The sequence below is a fragment of the Monodelphis domestica genome, chromosome 4, assembly GCF_027887165.1.
Source record: "Monodelphis domestica isolate mMonDom1 chromosome 4, mMonDom1.pri, whole genome shotgun sequence".
In the NCBI taxonomy this organism is placed as follows: Eukaryota; Metazoa; Chordata; class Mammalia; order Didelphimorphia; family Didelphidae; genus Monodelphis; species Monodelphis domestica.
Window position 1 is genome coordinate 309,211,988 of NC_077230.1, and position 24,050 is coordinate 309,236,037.

Consider the following 24,050-nt stretch of genomic DNA (forward strand, 5'->3'; position numbering starts at 1 on the left):
ACATATTCTTTTTCTTTCTTTCTTTCTTTCTTTCTTTCTTTCTTTCTTTCTTTCTTTCTTTCTTTCTTTCTTTCTTTCTTTCTTTCTTTCTTTCTTTCTCTTTCTTTCTTTCTTTTTTCTTTCTTTCTTTCTTTTTTCTTTCTTTCTTTCTTTCTTTCTTTTTTCTTTCTTCTTTCTTCTTTCTTTCTTTTTTCTTTCTTTCTTCTTTCTTTTTTCTTTCTTTCTTTCTTTTTTCTTTCTTTCTTTTTTCTTCCTTCCTTCCTTTCTTTCTTTTTTCTTCCTTCCTTCCTTCCTTCCTTCCTTCCTTCCTTCCTTCCTTCCTTCCTTCCTTCCTTCCTTCCTTCCTTTCTTTCTTTCTTTCTTTCTTTCTTTCTTTCTTTCTTTCTTTCTTTCTTTCTTTCTCTCTCTCTCTCTTTCTCTCTCTCTTTCTTTCTCTCTTTCTCTCTCTCTTTCTTTCTCTCTTTCTTCTTGCTTTCCTTCAGTGATTTAACCAAAAACCCTTACCAGCCCATCCTCCACTTTTACAAATTGAACATTAACATCCTCCATTCAGAATTTTTATAGCTTCACATTTTGTTTTGTTCACTCATTCCAGTTTCTCTGGCACATTTTATGTATATTTTAAATACTTCCCCCACTTTTGTTATTGCTTATGCAATATCATCTGCATAAGCTATAACTGGACAACATTCCAATCTCCACATAGAAGAACAGTTGTCTCTTTGGAGCAAGAATCTTGCCAGCCCACGAGGGTGTCTTCTGCCCAAGCCATCAGCACAGAATGGAGTAGAAGAAACAATCCCAGAAAACTCTCTCCCAAGACCTCGATCTCCTCTATGGTCTCATCCTTTAAAGCCCCTTTTCCCACATCTCTTCCTGTCTCTCTCTGAGCTGATCTATCACCTCTCAAGAACCAATCAAAGTCTCTCTGACCCACTCTTAACCCTTAGTTCTAGGTCATGTTCCTAGGACTCTTAACCTGTGACCTCTGTTTTGAGCATTCCAACTGCTAATCAGATTGGTTGGACAAGAAGAAAGTTCACGACCCTGGGAGGAAGGGGTTCCCTTTACTTGTCTAACCTGATTATGAGAAATAATAAGTTTCCATGGCCTTCTACCAGTTTTCCCCAGTGTATCTTTACCCCCATTTAATTTTTTCTTTCAGCATCATTAAAACATAACAAGATCTTGTTTCTCATTTAACTATGAGGTAATCACATATCTGTGACCTCTTATGATAGTAGGTTTGTGGAGAGACTTTTTTTATCATCCTCCTTCCCATTAGAGTGTAGTAGTTTATCTTTATCAAGTAATTGTTCATTAGTATTTATCAATTTATTTCATGCTTGACTCTCATATTTGTATTTCAGAATTCCAATGTGGTTATTAGCTCTTTTCATTAGGAATATTTGAAATTTCCTCTCATTGAGGGTCCATTTTTCCCCCTGGTAGTAGTATACCTACTTTTTCTGAGTAAATTGTTCTTGATTGTAGACTATTTTTTGCCTTTTGGAATGCTATATTCCATAGTCTACATTCATAGTCATAACTACTGGATTAATATTTCTTCACTCTAATAACAGACTCCCCCTTAAACCCCGCAATTCTAGGAGCAAAATTCTTGGCAAATACCAGCTAGGCATTTAATAAAATGCCTGCTGGTTGAGTGATCTTTAAAATGTGGCTTCACTTCAATTTCTTTACCATTTCTTTAGAATTTTGAAATTTTAGCCTGTGTTCAGGAAATGAAGCCAGTGGCTTCAACTTTGTTTCTTAACATTCTCTATGATTTTGAACATTTCACAGATTTCTTGTTTGCTAGTATTTCGTGAGTTCAATTTGATCTCCTTAAATTCTTCCCAGGATCTGAGTATTGAGTATATCTGATACTCGTTTTAAACCAAATGTTAGATAATGCTTTTGATTTTACAAAAAAATTAACGTGACTGTGCTTTTTTGTCTTGCAGAGATGTTCTTCAGTTATGCTAGTAAGCATCTTGGTACATTAATAAATTAAGCATTCAATAGATTTTTTCACATCATAATACATGTGAAACAAAGATAGGTCTTCAAATAGCTAAATATTATTTATGGGAAAAGAAAAGAAGCTACTTGAATTATAATTCATCTAAATGAAAATTCTCATTTTTTGAAAGCTATACATTTATTTTGGAGATCTGTGTCTATGAATCACATGATATGTAGCATTTTACTAAAATCTAATTTTAATTTATAATTTCTAGTTTCCTTTATTTTGGTTAAATGTTTCTAAAATATACATTTTATTGTGTTACTTGAGTAATATTTTAAAATATTAAAAATTCATCATCTTGCCTTTTAAAAAATGATAAAATGATTTTCCAATAAAGCTTGTTATAAATGATCCCCTTTAACTAAACTTTTAATAAAGGTTTGTGAAGTTTTCATATGATCAGCTAATGAATTCAGCATAACTTTCCCCTATTCCAACCTTTTTCTCCTGTTTAGCATTTTCCACTTTTTTTACCCTGTGATGTACAAGCCCTCACTGGTTAATTATGTATATATTTAGCTACTGCATGTGTTGGGCTTATTATTGTCATCTAATTAGATGTAACTTGAACTGCTTGCTTCTAGAAAAATCATTAAAAATTCTTTCCTAATGACCTAGAGATGACAAAATGTCTGTAAAGTGTGAAGAAGCAGACAAGCATAGGAACATCGCTCTTAAAGAGTGTTAATCCAGATGCTGCAATCATCTAATTAAACAATATTTTGCTGTCATTAACATTTTCACCAAGGAATTGCAGTTATAATTTCTTTGTCAGCTGTCTCTGGATCACTTTACCTTCAAAACTAAAGTGCCATATAAAAACATTAAATTGGATGGTTTAATTAAAAAGTTTTTTAACCTTTTTTTTATAATGAAGAAACATATCCAGTGTTTCTGAGATCTCATTTACTGTGCCTCACTTTTATCGTTCAAGTAGATTAGTGTCATAGACTTGCAATATTTAATATTCAGCCTTTTAACATTAATCTTTATGAGCCTATTTGGTAAAAAAAAAAATTGGCTCTTGCCATAGCTCAAGACTTGGAATCTACCAAAAGTTTATCTATTAAATTAAAACACCTAAAGAACATATCTACTTTATATAAGAACAGAAAAGTATTGCTATAAAAATGAATTACTTACGGTGATTTAATGAATGGCAGCCAGCCATTTTTTAAAATAGTAATAGTCTTATTTGAGAGGATTAAAATAGTAAACCTTATTCATTATTAAAAATTATGAGCCACTGAATTTAATATCACTTGCAATCACTCCTTTATATTATTATATTTGTAAGTACATTATTTAATTGAAATTTAGATATTTTCCCACTCTTTTAATGTGAAAAATTTAAATTTATAATTACTATTAACATAGCTCCTTTAAAATAATCTGCACATGGCATTATATGCACTTGAATTAATATCCTGCTAAAAAGTTTATCATTGAATATAATTACTAAAATAATTTTGAAAAAATATAAATAATTTTACAGTTACTTCAGAAGTATTCCAAGAAATGTTACCATAAGCGATTATGTAGATGGTGTATCTTGAATAAAGAAAGGTCCTTTGAGGAAGAAGTACAGTAGGAGTGAATGAAGGGAGATGGAGTGTCATTATAGGAGGCCTAGAAATGCCATTTTGGCTAGATCACACAAGATAAGAAGAAGAGTAATGTCCAGTGAGCCTAGAAAGGAAAGTTAAGGCTAGCTTGTGGAGGACTTTATGAGCTAAGAGGAGTTTATATACAACTAAATGTATATTTACATTTATTTCAATTAAATGGAAAATGACAGCATGTAAATTTTAGCATGGTAAGCTATTAACATGATTTGTTTCTTTCATAATTTCCATTTTTAACTGAAGTTTTTCACATTATTGCATATTTTACCTTCAGATCAGCTAAATTAAAGTAAAATGTTTACATTTTTATTTCCTTTGGGACAGTTGAACATTTTAAAGATATTCCTTCATGATTTATATTCTTTATCTCCTTTTCCCTGCAGATCAAATACAGTAGGAAGTTTTTCTGATTAAAAAATTGATGTTCTTAACTTGATATTTATTTTTTAATATTAACACACATCAGATTGTGAATTATAAATTGTAAATACTTTAATATAATAAAAATTATTTATTATAATATAAATAAATAAAAAATAATAAAATAACTTAAAAGTTATTTAATTGGTCTTTGGATTTATAAATTCATATCATATTCAATGGAACCAACTTTGTGCAACATAATACTTATTTTGTGAGTTCTATTAATAGTAATAATGGTACACTACATTTTGTAGCATTATACAATCTTCAATGTTTTCACATAATTATTTCATTTGATCTTCACAATAACTGTTTAGTCATATTCTAGTGTTAGTAACCTCCAGATGGAGTTTTCTTGGCAAAGATACTAGGGTGGTTTGCTGTTTTCTTCTTCATTTTACAAATGAGGAACCTGAGACAAACAGAGTTAAGTGACTTGCTCAGGGTCACACAACTAATGAGTATTTGAGACCACATTTTTACTCTGTCTTTTTTACTTCAAATCTAACACTTTCTCCACTAAACCAAATTGCTGCCTCTGATTCTCATAATACTATAATTTGTTATTAATTCTTAATATGCATAATGGTTTATTTTTACATTATTTCTTTCATTAGTACATTGACCAAATCATGTTGAAAAAAAAATGTTACCAACAAATCCAGACTCAGACTTCTAGTCATGTAGTTCAATATCATCCTAGAGCAGGGCTAAATACATAAAGAATGAGGAAAATTACATGTACATTATATCTTCACTATAAAATCTGTACTTTTAAGACAAGCACTTAAGAACTCTCTATCACCCTACCTCTCCAGCCTTATACAACACTATTCCCCAACACCTCTCTTACACTTTGACCAAACTCACGAAAAAAATTGCCCATACTCTGCCTTTACACATAGAATTAATTATACCAGAAGAGTCAAAGGTCCTCCCTTTTAGTCCTTAAATAATACTTCATTTTCTTTTGTAATGTTTACCTTAGTTTATCCTACATTAGAGCTATTAAAGAGTTATATTTTACATGTATGTGCCCTATCTCCTTGTTAATTTTTAAGCTTCTTAATGGTAGGTAGCATTTTAAAAAATTACCTTTTTATCTTGGCTAGTAAGATAAAATGTTAAGCAAGATACAAAGATAATTTAAACATAGTATCTGCCTATATTGATGTCAGTGAATGGAAAGAAGGGAGAAAGTTGAGCAAGTTTGCTTTCAGTTAAATCCCAACCATATAATGGAATTCCTTTTCATAACACCAAAATCAGGCATAAAGTTTATGATACTGGTATAAAAAGTTTCCAAATTTGTTTCCTTCTTTGCTATGTGGTTAAGTTGTATCTTATGTTTTTTAAAAATGCTATGATTAAAGAGCTTTGCTTTGTATAGACATGAACTAGAAGTGTTGAGTTATATAGTTAAGATTTGTAATCTTGAATATGTTTTCTTACACTACAGAGAAGATATCTTTTGATATATAAATTATAATTTAATTAACATAATAAACACAGCAAGATAAGTGATTTTTTTCTAATTGAAGACACAATTTGACAAAATAAGGAAGTTGCAATACCATAGTTTATTCTGTGGCATATATACATACATTTATAATATTTAATAATCATTTCATGTATAAAATATTTCACATAATATTTTTTCTTTATCAGGACGAACATACAACGATCTGAACCAATATCCAGTATTTCCATGGGTATTAACAAACTATGAATCAGAAGAATTAGACCTGACCCTTCCAGGAAACTTCAGAGATCTTTCAAAGGTATCTTTCAACAGAAAACCAATTCATTCTACAATATGCAGATATAATTATGCTTGATAGGACATTAAAGACATAATTCTAATAACATCCATTTAACAATATGAAAAGTAAAGTAGATTAGCATCCAAAAGACTTATCATTAATTCTAAGACAGAAGATAAGAGTTTAAAAAATAAAAAGGCAAGGAAAAGTTAAGGTCCTTAAAATCATTTCATAGGTAAATTGATTAAAAGAACCACCTTTTTTTTTTCACATATTTTGTACATATGCTTACATGTGAATGTGTATTATGTTTACTACCCCATTAAAATGTAGTGGGTACAACTCTAGGCCTGAGTACAGAAGTTCAAATGTGTCCTCAAGCACTCACTAGCTCTGTGACTGAGGAAGTCACTCAACTTCCATTTATCTCAGTTTCCAAATCTGTAAAATAGGAATAATAATACTGCTTACCTCTTAGGATTGTTGTGATATTTAGATAAGATTATGTTTGTAATGTGATGAGCACAATGCCTGGCACATAGTAGGCATTTAATAAATGTTATCTTAGTAATAATAATAAGATCATTGAGGATAGAGACCATTTCACTTAGTGTATCCCTCATGCTTATCACTGTGTCTACTTGCTTTTTCATTGACTAACTGATGTTTAGCATGGAAATGGATAACATGATGTCTTCAAGTCTTAAAAGTTCTGTCATTTAATTTTTTTTTTAAACCCTTACCTTCTGTCTTGGAGTCAATACTGTGTATTGGCTCGAAGGCAGAAGAATGGAAAGGGCTAGGCAATGGGGGTTAAGTAACAACTTGCCCAGGGTCACACAGCTAGGAAGTGTCTGAGGCCAGATTTAAACCCAGGACCTCCTGTCTCTAGGCCTAGCTCTCAATCCACTGAGCCACCAAGCTGTCCCCAGAAGTTCTGTCATTTAGAAGAAGAAATGAATTTGTTCTGCTTGGCAGGAGAAATATATAAAAGTTGTAAATAGAGAAATGTAGACTTAGGGCAAAAAATAATTTCCAAAAAATTATTAATATCCAAAAGTGGAATGGGCTGCACTAGGAAATAGATTTTCCCCCTCATTGAAAGTCTTGAGGTAAAAGATGAATGATCATTTTTCAAGGGTTATAAAAGAGATTATTGTTCATATGAGTTAAGACTAGATGATCTCTACTGTCCTTTCTAACTCTAAGATTCTAAGAAGTCTCTTGGTGAGAGGAGATAGCCTGTGCAGTATCTTTCCCTTATTAATTATAAGTTCAGATGTAGGGGATTTGTGAGGAAATGATGATTGGAAAAGGTTGGCAGTTACATAACAACAGGTTGGTAATTCTAGCTGGATAGTCTCTAAGATATACTGATGCCCACAAAATGTAAAAAGACAGAAGACTTCCATGGCAGGTGGATCCTTTAAGAATGAAAAGGGAGGGAGAACTTGGATCTGTACCAGAAGGGAATATTTACATTTATGAGATTATAGATGGATTGAAACTTGACAAAAGAGCTTAAGCATATCAAGACTACAAAATTCTAAATCTCAAATGGCATTTTGTTTTACATAAATATGAATATTCATTATATTTTTGCAAATATTAATGTACCAAGTATTTGAACTCATCGCCTGTCATATTTTTCTCCTCTATTTCTGCTCTATGCCATGCTCTAGCAACGATTCCTTCATATCGTGTGAGATTAATTTGACAGAAAAACTTTAGCAAATTAAATGTGCTAATAAGTTATTGCTTTGAACTCATGCTTCATTAAATTTCTAAATAGTGACTTCGTAAAAATGGACTTCTGTAGCATGATAGACTGTCCTAAATAATAATCATTGGTAAATATTAAATTATATTAAAATATACAATTTAAAGAGAAACTATTAATAGACTGATGAGAAAATACCAATAAACTTTAAGAATATAATAATTAATGATATAATAAAACACTAGCAAAGATAAATCATAATGCAAATTTTTTAGCTATACTGAAAACTACAAAATGAAACTTTGATGATGAATGTATTCTTTGTAATCTCAAAAAATTTGAAATATTTTGTGTGTTTAGCCTTTTTCACTCAACAAAAAAAAAATATTAAAGGCTCTGGTAATTAGAAAAACATTTTATTTCCCAAGCAAATATAATAAAATTGGAATCATTACTTAAAAAACTCTATAAGACTCTCTCTGAAATCAATGCAATTTAGAGTCCCTGAAATCATTATGTATTGTAAAAGAAGGACTGAAGATGAACTAGGAATAGATTTTTATTCCTTTTTTCCTCTTTGGGTAAATTGTACTTATTATGTATTATATATAATATAGTCATATTATATGTAATATAAATATTATATAAAGTATTATAAAGCTCATGAAAATGTTTTGAGATCTGTTTCTGTGTTTTGTGGCCATGTCCTTGTGTTTTATTGGGTTAGATGATGGAAAATACATTAGGCTTCAAGAAGATAGTAAATGGACCTCTTATTTCAATGATATATGAGGAAACTCCTTTTATCAATACAAGTCAGTACCTTCTCTACAATGGTCTAAGAGAGATGACTATACTACTGAGAGGTTAAATGGTTAAGCCTAGGGTCACACAGTCAGCCTTTGTCAAAGTTGAGCCTTGAATTTAAGTCCCTCTAGCTCCAAAGTCAGCTTCTATCCACTATGAAATGCTGACTCCCAGGGCAGAATTGCATATTATCATTAATAACCTCTACAAATATATTTGAATTTTACATGCTGGAGTGGCAGGACATATCAGTAAAAAGTCACGTGAATGACATTATATGAATTCAGTATAGACTTTGAGTCAAGTCATCCAGCCTAAATCACCAGAGGTCAAAGTCAGAAGGGCTAGACCAAGGGCCCCAAACTATGACCCGCGGGCCAAATGTGGCCCCCCGAGGCCATTTATCCAGCCCCCATCGCACTTCTGGAACGGGCACCTCTTTCATTGATGTACAGTGAGAGGAGCACTGTATGTGGGGGCGCCACAAAGCGCGGCGTCGCTCACATACAGTACTACTTCCAGTGACATAATCCTTTGCGTGGTGCCTTGTTCTGAGAATAACTGAGAACAAGAACGAGGTGCCAGGCAAAGGATTATGTGGCTGCACAATAGAAGACGTCAGCATGGTGAGCAGCGATCTGGGGAAGGGGATTCCACACTGTGTATACTGTTGACCGGTATAGTGGTGGTAGTAATGGGCCTGTGCAAGGTGTGACAGGTCCATCACAGCCAATGCTGCAGCCTCCTCTATCCCAGACAGAGAGAGGTATACAGATTTGTTCATAGTTTTTTTTTTGTTTATTTTTTTTATAGTCTGGCCCTCCAACAGTCTGAGAAACAGTGAACTGGCCCCCTGTGTAAAAAGTTTGGGGACCCCTGGGCTAGGCAATTCATCATATTTCAGACTCTGACTTAAGTAAAGTAGGACTGGAGAGGTAGATTAAGAGCACTCAGTCTTCAAATGTTCAAGTGCCTATTGTGTACTTCAGAGATACAAAAAAGGTGAAGATATAGGCTGTTCTTTCAAAGAATTTATCTATAGCTATGAAAATAAATGCACAAGATAATATAATCAGCAGAACCAGGTATAAATAAGAGCCAATAAATGCCTAGTGAAATTGACAGTATTATAGGAGTAAGGGGAAGATGTCACATTAAAAATGACTGACATTTACTTAGGTCTTTTAGGTGTACCTTAAAGCACTTTACAAATATTATCTCATTTGATAGTTACTACAGCTCTGGGAGGCTAATGTTATCGTTATCCTAATTTTCCAAGAAGAATTCACTGAGTCTGTGGGTTTTTGGCATGAATTACCAACTTACTGCTTAAGGCAGGATTCATACCAGGGTCTTAATCCTAGTCTTATCTAATTTGTTGTTGCCTCTAAGGAAAGTGTGTTGTTGTTGAGCCTTTTTTCCCCCCTTCAGTATTTTTTTTCCCACTTAACATGTGAAAACAATTTTTGGTGCTTATTTTCTAACATTTTGAGTTTCATATTTTCTCCCTTCTTCTCTTTTCCCTGCCCTTCCTGAGACAGTAAACAACTTGTTATTGGTTATACATGTGCTATCATACAAAATATATTTCCATTTTCATCACAATGTGGAAGAAGACACATCAAGAAAAACATGAAGAAAAAGAGTGAAAAATGGTCTTCTTCATTAAGATACCATTATTAGTTCTTTCTCCAGGGATGTGAATATTATTTTTCTTAAATCTTTTGAAATTGTCTTAGATGATTGTGTTGCTGAAAATAGTTGTCATTCATAGTTGTTCCATCACACATTATTTTTGTTGCTGTGTATAATGTTCTCCTGGTTCTTCTCCCTTCACCCGGCATCAGTTCATATAGGTCTTTCTGAAATCTCCTGCTCATAATTTCTTATAGCATAATAATATTCCATTACAATCAATATATCACAACTTGTTCAACCATTCCCCAATTAGTGGACATCCCTTAGTTTCCAATTCTTTGCTACCACAAAGAGAGTTACTATAAAGAATTTTGCGCAAATAGAGATCCTTTCTCCTTTTTTAATGATCTCTTTGGAATTCAGACCTTTTAAGGATATTACTGGATCAAAGATATGCACAATTTTATAACCTTTTGAGCATAGTTCCAAATTGTTCTACAAAATGATTGAATCAATTCATTAGTGTCCCAATTTTCTCACATCCCCTCTCACATTTATCATTTTTTCTGCCATATTATTCAATTTGCTAGGTGTGGGATAGCATTTCAGAGTTGTTTTAATTTGCAATTCTCTAATCAATAATGATTTGGAGCATTTCTTCATATGACTATAGATAGCTTTGATCTCTTCATCTGAAAACTGCCAATATCTTTTGACCATATGTCAATTGAGGAATGATTTCTATTCTTAATAAATTTGGCTCAATTGTCTATATATTTTCCAGAGACACTTGCTGTACAAGTATTTTTTTTCAAGTTTGTTGTTTTCCTTCTTATCTTGGTTTCATTGGCTTTGTTTGTACAAAATTTTATATTTCATGTTGTCAGAATTATCCATTTTACATCTCATAATGCTCTTTATTGCTCATAGTCTGTATATTTTGTTTGGTAATAAATTCTTCATTTATCTATAGATCTGATAGGCAAACTATTCCATGCTTCTAATTTGCTTATGGTAATACCCTTTTTTGTCTAAGTCATGTACCCATTTTCATTTATCTTAGTATATGGTGTGAAAAGTTGGTCCATACCCAGCTTCCGCCATAGTTTTCTAGTTTTCCCAGCAGTTTTTATCAAATAGTGAGTTCTTGTCCCAGAAACTCAGGTCTTTGGATTTATCTAAAACTAAAATACTATGGTTATTTTTGGCTTAATTTGCAGCTATTCCATTGGTCCATCACTCAATTTCTTAGCTAGTACCAGATTGTTTTTTACCACTTTTATAGTATAGTTTGAGATCTGATAGTGTTAGGCCACCTTTTCTTTACTTTTGTTTTCATTAATTAATTCACTTGATTTTCTTGACCTTTTGTTCTTCCATTTGAATTTTTTTTCTAGACCTATGAAATAATTTCGTGGTAGTTTAATTGGCAGGGCACTGAGCTGATAAATTAGTTTAGGTGGAATTTTCATTTTTATTATTTTCATTTGACCTACCCATGAGTAATTGATGTTTTTCCAGTTATTTAGATCTAACTTATTTGTCTAAAAAAGCATTTTGTAGTTGTGTTCCTATAGTTCCTGGTCTTGTCTTAGCAAATAGACCACCAGGTATTTTATACTGTCTACAGTTATTTTACAAGGAATTTCTTTTTTTCTATCTCTTTGCTACCAGACTTTGTTAGTAATATAAAGAAATGCTAATGATTTAAGTGGGTTCATCTTGCAATTTTGCAAAAGTTATTAGTTATTTAAACTAATATTTTTTAGCTCTCTAGGACTCTCTAAATATATCTACAAAGTGATTGTTTTGTTTCCTCACTGCCTGGTCTAATTCCTTTGATTTATTATTACAATTAGTATATGTCTCCTTCACCTAATACTGGGCCTCAGACTACCTACTTATTTCTGATAAGAAATCTAATAGACAAGCCAATCATTAGATGCCTTTCTAACAGCATTTAATATAATAAACAGATGATAAAAATATGTTGAATAAATAAATGAATGCTGTTTATATAAATGTAGTATAAAATGTATATTGTCTTTGTGCCATCTGACATTTGTGGGGCTCAGAAAAGGTAATTAAGAGGATAAGGTGACTGAAAGATAGTCATAGCTTTACTTTTGTATCTATATGCCACTAACACTGCTAACTTATTTGCTATTTGTGTTGTAAGGCAAGTCATTGACTGCACGCTAGTGTTTCCACTCTCAGTACCAGGTGTTAGAAGTGATTATTCTAAAAATGTCAAGTTTAGTTATCTTCAGATTATGGTTTGAATGCCATCTGTGTATTTGAGTTCATGCCCAGTGGTCAATCTTATAATCACAATAATGGTATATTAGATTTTACCATCTTGATAAGATTGAAAAAATCCTATTTGTGAATCCATAGCTCTCATGGAGATTCAGATTGTATAAAATGATACATGCAAATAATATACAAAATAGTATTCTTTATAGCAATGATTAAATTAATGATGTAATTTTGATCCCTTTTTAAGCTTTCCAAAATATTGAATAATTTTCTGGCAATATAGCATGTTGTTAGTCCATAAGCACTACAAATACTATTTTGTTTAAATATTAAAGATGAAGGTCCATATTCCTCAAATTATCTCCTTATGTTTTCTATTTCTTAATATTCCTTGCCCCATTTAATTGGACTTTATGAAAGGGCTGCAAAGGGAACAATCAACATCCTTTATCATAGTATGATAGATGGAATCTTTCATTTGATTAGGCAGTATAAGTTCAAGTTTTATTTATTACATTTTCAGGGTTAGAAGTTATATTTATCATTTGACAGAATAGAAAGCTAATGAAACAAGCTGTCATACATAATCTTTTAGTATCAATCTATGAAACAACATGCCCATTTTTCTCCTTTATCAGTTTTCTTAATATGCCCATGTAGTGAAATATAAAATTTACTATTTTAGTTGTGTAGTCATTTTGAACCTGATTTCCAAATAATTGTGATTGCACAATTTTGACGTTTCCAGCTTCATATTGTCACTGCTTATTAAAGTATAAATTGGAATTTTTCCTCATTTACTTTCAGTCATGCACTCAGTTATATAAAATAGTTTTCCTCACAAAAGAAAATTCTACTAATATTGACATGTGTATGAGACATCACATATACCTATCCATTGAGTGGAAAAATATATTTTGTTAATATAGAAGGTATTTGACTGACAGATGATGATAAACATAACCATTTTCTGAAATTATTATGGCACTTTTTAAAAAAGGAAGTGATAATGCCTTGAGGCTTCTAAATGTAATAATGCAAATGACTGCACTGAAGTGTGAATACACATCAACAAGGCACTCTTGATACTGCCAAATCTCTGTGATCTGTTTATAACAAAGTTTACATTGTAAATGAGGAGGGTGAATGATCTTATGCCAGAAAAATACTGGTACATGTTTCTCTAGTTTATTTTAAAGTTTTGGCTAAAGTGAGGCTTTCTGGAGCAACTAGATTATACAGTGAATAGTGATCAAGAAGACTCATCTTCCTGAATTCAAATCTCAGACACTTACTAGTTGGGTGATCCTAGACAAGTCAACCCTCTTTGCTTCAGTTTCCTCATTGTAAAAATGAGCTGGCAGAGGAAATTGCAAACCACTAATATTTTTGCCAAGAAGATACCAAATTCAGTCATGAAGAGTCAGGCATGACTAAAACAATTGAACAACAAATCTATTCACAAAACAAATACTCTTAAAAGTATAATTTTCTGGAATTAAAATAGATATTAAAAATATCATTCTTTGTATTTGTATTTCGCCACCCCTCACATGTTCAAATTAATTTAATTCAGCAAACATTTACTAAACAAATGTTCCCACCCTTTATCTGGCCATAAACAGTTTTTACCATGACGGAAGATTTGGTTAAACTTGAAGTTGTTCTTGATGCTTTCACATATTCCCTCCTTCTCTTTACTTATCTCAATTTTTTTCTCCAGTAGAGAGACAAGACCTCTACCCTTCTCCCTTCAGCTACTACTCCTACATCTTTCCAACCTCCCACAACCTTTATAATAATCAGTCACCAAAATGTGGCAAATTCTTTCCATTTTGTAGTGTGATGAACTTGTATAAGAATCTTATATAGCCAGTTCTTTTGACTGAGACCATAGAATCATTATATCTGACTCTGAATTTTCCAAAGTTTGAGGAAGGTTACTTGATGTATTTGCCTTCACCTGAGACTTGAGGACCCCCGGGTATTTGTTAAGGTTCTCTTCTGCATACAGGTATACATAGCACAAACCAATATTGGCAGAGACAGTTAGGTATTTTGGATCTATGGGGTAGAATATTTCTTTCTGAATAACTGAATTTGCTTACCATCAAGGCCTGCATGCCCTAAAGCAAAATTATCATTTCCAAAAGTGAGTGGCTTCTCATCTGGGTTGTTTCAACCCTGTTTGTGTTCAGGGTCTTAGTGGGCCTTTTTTCTACCCCAACACAACAAATTGTCTTATAGGTAATTTGTATAAGAAAAGCCAGGATACCATTATTCATGTTGCAGTTTCAGCATTTTGTGAGACCACATATCCATCTATTCATCTAGATGCACCTTGTTATCACTGGTATAAGGCCAAGAAATTCACATTGGATAAAACTATTGGTATACTAAAACCTTTGTTAGTGCAGTCAGGTAAAATGTATTAAGAATATATTAATAAAGTGGCTTGAGAAAATTTCTGCTAGTCATTAAAGAGAACAATATGTTCATAAAGGAATTAAGTTACAAGATGTAATAAGAAAAAGAAAAGGAAATGGCCCTTTAATAGTTCTAGACATTGTAACTTTTCATCATTTTTTCTCTTCTGATAGCCTTTGCTGGATCATTATGAATATGATGGTGAAATTTAGATTGACTGTACCAATAAGTGGATTAACAGTTGGTTAAAAAATGATTCTCAATGATTCATTTATAAATCATTCATTGTCAACCTGATTGGAGATTCCTAGTGAAAATTTACAGGACTCACAGTGCTTGGCCTTATCTTGTTCCTCATTCCTGTCAGTTCTCTGATAAAGGAATATTTATCTGTTTTGCAAATTCTAGGTCTTATATAGGGAGAGAGAAAACAGTAATACGTAAGATCAAAAGCCATTCTGCAACAGATAGATCAAAAAGTAAAAACAAACCTTTCTCAAAAGGATCAAAAACTCTTACCAAGAATGCTTCCATGAGTCAACAAGCACTTATTAAGCACTTTCTATATACCTGAATCTGTGTTAAATGTTACTGTACAAAGAAAGGCAAATAATGGTCCTTTCCAAGGAGCATGAAGTTAATTAGGTATTTATAAGATCTGTAAATTGTGCATGGAAGGAGCTCTCAAGGATGGAAAGAATGCATAGTTGGGGGTGTCTAGGAAAGGCAGTAGGAAAGGCTAGTGGGATTTGAGTTGAGTCTTTTTTTTTTAAAACCCTTACCTTCTGTCTTAGAATCAATAAGCAGTAAGGGCTACAAATTTGGGGTCAAGAGACTTGCCCAAAGTCACACAGCTAGAAAGTATCTGAGACCAGACCTGAACCCAAGACCTCCCATCTCCAGACTTGGCTATCTATCCATTGAGCTACCCAGCTGCTCTTTGAGTCAAGCCTTAAAGGAAGCCAGAGAAGTTAAGAAGTGGAGGTGAGTAGACAGAACATTCAAGTCATGGAATATAGCTGGCACAAAGACCAAAGATAAGAGTATCATGTTTGAGGAACAGTTCAATGATTAGAAATGCCATTTCTAGTCTCTCACAATCCTCCTACCTATTGAATTCTTAAATGCCAAAGGAAAGGTCATGGAGATAAAAGGGAGCCACTTATTTCACTGAGCAGTGAAGTGGCATAGTCAAACCTTTGCTTTTGAAAAACTACTTTTGCAACTGAGAATGGATTAGAGTTGGGAAAAATGTAAGGTAAGAAGACCATTTAGAAGGCAATTGAAATGGTCTTGGCAGGAGATGATGAGGACATGAGCTAGGGTGGGAGCTATAGGAGAAGGGAGAGGGGCATATATATGTTAGAGATATTGCAAAGATGTCAATGACAAGAATAGGCAACAGAATGGTTATATGGGATGAATGAGAGTGAGATTAAAAATGTAGGTTTTAGATTTGGGTGACTGAAAGGATCATAGTGTGCTTTGATGAATTTTTAAATTTTCAGTTCTAAGTACTCTTCCTTTTTCACCTCGCTCTTCCTCATTCACTGAGAAAATAAAAAACAAGAGGAAATCTATTAAAAATGTGTATAGTTAGCTAGGTGGTTCAATGGATTGAGAGCTAGACCCAGAGGCAAGAGCTCCTTTGTTCAAATCTGGCCTCAGATACTTCCTAGTCATATGACGAAGGACAAGTTACTTACCCCACCATTGCCTAGCCCTTACAGGTTTTTCTACCTTGGAACCAACACACAATAGTGATTCTAAGACAGAAGACAAGGGTTTTAAATATATATAGGCAAGTAAAACAAATTCCCTATTAGCCATGACCATGTGTGTATATATATATATGTGTATATATGTATGTATGTATGTATGCATGTATGTATGCTTTAATCTGCCCTCTGAATCCATTGCCTCTCAGTTTGAGATATATAGCATATTTCATCATGAGTTGATGCTAGACTATAGTTGATTCCATTGTGCTTATTGGAATTCATAAATTTTTCAGTTTTTTGTCTTTACATAATTGTTGTTATTGCATTTTTCTCCTGGTTTTATTTATTTTGCATCCATTCATACAAGTCTTACCAGGTTTTTCTGAAACCATTTCCATCATTTCTTAAAACACAATAGTATTCTATCACTTTCACATTGCATAACTAGTTCAACTGTTCCCCAATTGATGGGCTCCTCTGCAATTTCCAATATTTTACCACCATGAATGTAATTGTTATAAATTTTTTTGTATATATGAGTCTTTTTCCTCTTTCTTTGATCTTCCTCTGGTATAGACCTGTAATGATATATATTTAAATTTTTTCCAGATTATATGTCAGTATAATTTTTAATATTCTTTTTCTTACATTTTATAATCCATGTTCTCTCCTACCCTTCCCCTGAAAGCAGTTAATATAATATAGGTTGCACATATGTTATTATATAATATATATTTCCATGTTTATTATGATATGAAACAAGGAAGAAATAAAATGAGGAATGATGTTTCTATTTTATTTTATTTTTTTACCCAAAGATATTTTATTTTCCCAATTACATGTAATAACAATTTTCAACATACGTTTTATGAAATTATAACATCCAAATTGTCTCCCTCCCTTCCCACCCCACTCTGGGAAATGGTAAGCAATGTAATCTGCATTATACATGTATTATCATGCAAAACATACTTCCATATTGGTAATTGTTATGAGAGTACTCATATAAACCCAAAGCCCCAAAATAAAATCGTAAACAAACAAATGTGGAAAAGTGTATTTTCATCTGCATTACAATTCCAATAGTTCTTTCTCTCTGCAGATGGATAGCATTCCTTGTCATGTCCTTCAGAATTGTCCTAGATTTAGGTAGTTTGATTGGTATGGCACTGAATAAGTAAATTAATTTAGGAAGAATTGTCATTTTTATTATATTGGCTCAGGCTACCCATGAGCAATTAGTTTTTTCCAATTGTTTAGGTCTGATTTTATTTGTGTGAAAAGTGTTTTGTAATTGTGATCATATAGTTGTTGGGTTTGTCTCAGCAGGTGGATTCCCCAGTATTTTGTCTACAGTTATTTTAAATGGGATTCCTCTTCCTATCTTGCTGTTGGGATTTTTTGGTTATATAGAGAAATGCTGATGATTTTTGTGGGTTTATTTTATATCCTGCAACTTTACTAAAGTTGCTAATTGTTTTGATTATTTTTTGTTTGGTTTTCTAGGATTCTTTAGGTATTCCATCATATATCATGGAGGCCATTAGCAATTAAGCTAATTTATAATCAAGAGAAGTGGATATCCTGGATTCAAATCTGGCCTCAATTAATACTCATTCACTTATTTCTCACCACTCTTCTGCCTTATACCTGACACATGGTATTGATTCAAAAATGAAAAAAAGTAAGGGTTTAGAGAGATGGAAGAGATCACATGCATTCTTGCAGCTTAGGTAGCCCAGGAGATAGAGAGCCAGGACTAGAAACTGAAGGTCCTGGTTTCAAATCTGGTCTCAGATACTGCCTAGTATTGATTCTAAGAAGAAAGTTGAGAGAGAGAGACAGAGACAGAGACACACACACACATGCACAGAGAGAGAGAGAGAGAGAGAGAGAGAGAGAGAGAGAGAGAGAGAGAGAGAGAGAGAGAGAGAGAGAAGAGAGAAACCTTTAAAAAAGAAAAATATGAGGCTTTTCAATTTTGTCTTTACAACATCACTCAGCTATACCTACTTCTCTCCTTTGATCTGATACTGGCTCTGCCCTTGTGAAGGCCCTTATCAACTCACACCTGCACAATTATAATAGTCCACTGGTGGTTCTGCCACACTCAAGCCTCTCACCACTCCAATCTATCCTCCATTCAGCTGTCAATGATCTTCCTAAAGTGCTGGTCTGATCATGTCATCTCAGCCTTCAATATCTGACCATGCTCCTGCTTCTTCAACCACCTTCATAGCCATTGACACAAACTGTTCTCATCCACCCATTCCTTGGGTTTGAGGCCTCTTGTTTCCCTTAACCTGTTTTAGCCTATCTGTGAGATAGTTTTGCCGGAGTGTGGCTGCTGTGCATGCAACAACTCCTTGGATCTGCAGATGAGAGTTGGTTGAAAGGTGAACACCAACGGTTGATGAGCAATCCTGAAAAGAACTTGACAGGCCTTTCTACCAGAGGTGCTGTTCCTCCCTGAACATCCCTTATATGGCTCCACAGTATAAGTCTTTTCCAAATACTTGAATGTATTTCCCTTTCTATATTCCTTTTGACTACTTATGTTTGAATTTCAGAGTTTTTACGTATCTGGTCTTGAAATTTCTTTAAGTAATTAGTTAAAAGTAATTTCCCCTCTGTAGAATTATGCTCAAGTTTTACAGGTTAAGTCATTCTTGGTGATAAACCATTATATTGCTTTTTGGAACATCACATTTCAAATTTCTTCTCTGTTAATCATTTACCCAGTCTGAAATCTGGTGGTTATCTCTTTATTAATGTTCATTTTAAAAGAATAGCCAAGTCACATTTAATTGCATTACTTTTGTATCTCTAACAGAGAATCTCCAAACTTACGCTATACTCACTTTAACCATCTAAAAAAGGAAACTTGTACCATAATGAAGTATTTCTTTTCCAAGTAAATTTTTAGATTTCCCTTTCCTTCTAGATTCATGATTTCTTGGAAGTAAATGAAAAACATCAGTAAAAGTTGAAATAACAGATGTCAACACATACTAAGATCAGGAGTTTTGACAAATTAATTTATAATTTTTACTCATTAATGAGAAGATAATAGAAATTAAATTAAAATATTTTGATAAGCTTCTTATTTGTTAATTTGTTAAAATTAGTAATACATAGATAACTGATTGAAACTTGAGTGAAACAGAAAAATATATACATTTACTTTATCCTTTTTCCACTATTTGAAAAGAAAGCTTGAAAAAGATTGCATTAGAGATTATGTTGTTCTTTTTAAAAAAATATTTTGTGAGTTTTTCTAGGGCAAACTTTATCATGTAAGGTTGTTCCTTTGGAATTGTTAAGACATTTTACACATGTGAAAAATATATTGGCATAATCATGACATGGTAAAGTGTAATAAAAACAAAGTATTTAGAAAAACTAAAATAACACATTTACATTAATGTGCAAACAAAACAAAGTATAGCATTTGGGCTGTTGTTACCACATTTAATTTTTTTAAAAGATATTATTTTTGTTCATTTGTTGAAAACTTATAGTAAACTTTAAAGTAATTTCTTTTGTTTTTATAGAATAAATTAATAACTGTAACTACTTCTAGTAAATCCTGCTGTAAATATTTATCACATTGCTTAGGGAGATTAAATCAGCTTTTCATTAGAAACTTAAGGTGACTAAATAACTCATCATATTTATTAAAGAATGGAGCTGTCACAATTTTTAAATGTTCAAACAATATCTATGTAATTATATAGAATGCATATTCAAGTTATGTGTAATTTTAAAATGATAGAATCCAAAAAAATCTATGAAATGTAAAATGTTAAAAACCTCTTTATATTAGAATTATAGCCTAGGTAGTATTGTTTCTTTGTTTAAATTTATTATTTTAGATGAAGTCACATATAGGGTTTAGGAAATAAATTAACCAAACCAATAAGTAAATTTTATATTCATCTTAGGAATTCTGACTCATTAACTGCTTATTTCATTGTGCTATACAAATTAGCCTTCTGGGAGCTAAAGGAAAATCTCTTGAGCCATTTATTAGCTGATTCCTTTCCCTTGTGTGATATTTCCCTCTTTGAAGTCCTAATTTTTGTCCTAATTTTAGTGTCAAAATTAAGCCTTGGGGGAAAGTTTGCAGAATTCTATTAACATTAAATTATGAAATAAAGTAATTAGACATGCTACATATTACTCATCTAATCATTTATTCTCTAAAATGTTTTTCTTAATGGTATAAAGCAGAAAACAATATAAGTCTTATAGCTTAAGACCACCAGACCAAAATCAGGTGAATGTTGCTATTACAATCCTGAATTTGAAATCAGGAAGAATGCAAGCTTTGAATTATTAATGTCTAGGTCCCTATAGAGATTCAAGGCAATTATACAAATAACATAGGTTTGAAAAAGCCACTTCAGCTTGAATTACAGCAGTGTTGTCCTAGAAAATATGCTTTTCAATAGGGAAGTTAATTATAGTCAGGGCAAAGGATCTTTTTCATGACTTATCTGAATATATCAACACTTTGATTATTCTACTATATGAATGATATAGGTGCTGTCTTCAAAAGTGTAGAATTCTACCCATTCGTCATCTTCATTATCATATTATTTGTATAGCATCTACTATGTACCAGACTGTTCTTTGTGCCTTACAAGTATTATCTGATCCTCATAACAGCCCTATTGAGGTAGGTGCTATGATTATCTTCATTTTACAGGTGAGGCAAATTGATAAGTGACTTCCCAAACTAGCCATAGACAGTAAGTTTCTTTTCTGACTTTGAATGCCAAGTTTTCCTTACTCTAGGCCCAGTACTATAAATAGCACACTACCTTACTGCCTTCTCATAATTAATAATTCATATATATTTTATATATCCCCAAAAGCTGGTATTTTCTGTGGTTCTAATATTCTAGAAAGCATTACAGTATTCTGGTTGTCCATCTCTTTGCCCTCATGCTTTTTATACAATCTGGTCATAAATATTCTTTTTAATAAGTATTAGTACATTTTGTTTTATCATTATAGATAAACCCATATACAAAAAACCCAAGAATATTCTTTCCCCAAAACAGGCAAAAATCACCTAATAAGGCATTTATAACTTTTAGTATAGCTTACAGATTTTTGATGTGTTTTATCTGTCTTCTTGAGCAAAATTCATTGTTAGTAATATCTTCTAACCTAATTACACTCACAGTATGTCTTTCTTTTGACCTATGAGGTACTTGCAAGTTTGAATTTTCTGATATTATACATTTCTCTTCTTTTCAGATCTTAGCATCCCCTTGAGCATATCTTTATTAAAAAAGGGGGGGGGGGAGGGTGTTGTTGTTGTTTTCCAGCAAAGAGCAGCTAGGGATCCACTAACATAATTTCCCAAGTGCAGTCTAGCCTGGTCTGCTTTCATTGTTCAGTTTGGGACCCAGTTCACTGTCAATGTGTACTTTCTGTTCAAGATATGTGGACTAATGACAACATTTTAGGAAGCAGATTTATAAATTGGAGAGCAGCTAGAGTGAGACTGCCAAGATCATGAATCTTCTCAAAATTATGACATATGAGAAGTTGAAATAGCTGGAAATGTTAAACCCATATAAGAAGAAAAGATTTAGGATCAATATAGTAGCTGTTTTAAAGTAATGTTACAACAGAATCAACATTTAATTTGGAATTGTAGATTCTAGTCCTGATACTTGCTTTTGATACTAAAATCTCCTAAGCCTCCCTAGACCTTGGTTTTCATTTTCTGAAGCATGAAGGATTTAGACTGGAGACCCTTAAGGTCTCTTTGAATTATATATCGATACGTTTTATGATTATTTAGACTTGCTCTGCTTTGATCCAGAGGGCAGAATTGGGAGCAATGACTGGAAGTGACGAGGCAAATTTTAAGTGTTATATAGGGACATTTTTCTGACAATTAAAGCTATCCCAAAGTGTTAGTATATCCCAAAGAAGTCGGTAGATTTATTTTCATTGAAGTCAAAGAAATAATAGTTAATTACTATTTGTTCATTATGCTGTAGAGAGGAATCCAATTCTGGTCTTGCTCTTAGGTTTCTTTAAGCAGTCACTTGCTGCTTTGGGCCTCAGTTTCATTTATCTGTAAAAGAGGAGACTCAGAAGTTTTAGCTTTTTGTGTGTGTGTCATGGACTCCATTGGCAATTTAATAAAGTATATGGATTCCTTCTCAGAATGATGTTTTTAAATGTATAAAATAAAGGATTACAAAGGAAACCAATCATATGTGAAAAAAGAGGTATTTTTTCCCCACCCAAGTTCACAGATCCTCTGAAATCTATTCATATTCCCTTTGCAAGTATAAAGTAAAGAACCCTTAGATGAACTTAAAAGTCCTTTCTGAATTTAAGAACCCATGCAATTGCAATTCATAAATTGGATAATAAACATTTTTTCATTCACTTTGTTTTTTTCTGATATTGATTTGATAGCTCAATAAATCTGTTTTGAGTGACCACTGATCTAATTGAGAATGCTTTCTAATATTATGGATAATAATGCAATCAGTGCAATTTCATTGAAAAATCTTACACTGGGAATGACTGATCTATGTGGACTTTGCCTTACTTGTCAATATTAAGTAGATTATTGAACTATATAATCAGAAGTATCATGAAGTCATATATAATTTTCATATGGGAAATACTTTGAGGAGAATGGGGCTATATTTTTAATTATGTCAAAAATGAAATAAGCAAATAATATAGAGAGATCTTAATTTTCTATCATTTATATGATTATAAAGATGTCTTCACTAAGTTTACCCTTAATATGTACATAGAACGTTCTTTGGTATAGTGTGAAAGAACTTTGGATTTAAAGTTAGAGGACCTGTGTTTGAATCCTAGCATCATGAATCACAGAAAATTGACTCTTAGGTCTCAAATTTGACTGATTAGGGGAATAGTGGTACCCTCGACAGAGACAGGGTAGAGGTGGTTTGAGAGAGAGGTCAATATAGAATCAAAGATAGAGGTCCATTTTGAACATCTGCTTCCCAAACTGAGTTTACAATCCAACTGTCACAACGGATTTATTAAGCATTTATTATGCACCAGGCACTGTGCTGAGGGCAAAGGATAGAAAGAAAGGGAACGGGGATGGGGGGTAAGGGGGTATAACCAACAGCTCACATTCTCATGGGGAAGACAATCATGAAAATAACTGGGTACATAAATGATTGATAAATCTAAACTGGAAGATAAGCTGAGTGGAAGACATTAACAACTGGAGAGACAAAGAAAGCACTTCTGTAGAAGGTGGAGTTGAGCTGAGTTCTGGAGGAAAGAAAGCAGGCAAGCTAAAAGATAAATGTGAATGAAGAGGGAGAATGTTCCAGGCAGAGGGGACTGGCAGGATAAGGGCATGGACATAAGACAGGGATTATTGTGTTTAAGATCTGCACATAGGTTAGGGTGGCCTACACTTCAGAAAAATTACTTTGGCAGCTGAATAGAGAATGGACTGGAGTGGAGAGAGCTGGGAAGGCTAATAGGAGAACACTTCAACAGTACAGACAGAAGGTAATGAGAACTCAAATCTGGATGGGAGTTGTGTGAGGGGAGAAAAGGGAACATATATGAGAGAGGTGAAGGTAAAATAAGATCTGGCAACAG

At 32.8% G+C, this 24,050-nt stretch overlaps 1 protein-coding gene across 9 annotated transcripts in view; it reads left to right on the forward strand.

Moving 5' to 3' along the window:
- The window catches only part of NBEA (neurobeachin), an 829,579-nt gene that overhangs the window by 710,641 nt on the left and 94,888 nt on the right, over positions 1-24,050 (forward strand). For all 9 annotated transcript variants that reach the window (XM_056794740.1, XM_056794741.1, XM_056794743.1 and 6 more), the window contains one exon: positions 5,749-5,861. In XM_056794740.1, the coding sequence (XP_056650718.1) occupies positions 5,749-5,861 (113 nt within the window). The remainder of the gene's footprint in view (positions 1-5,748; positions 5,862-24,050) is intronic.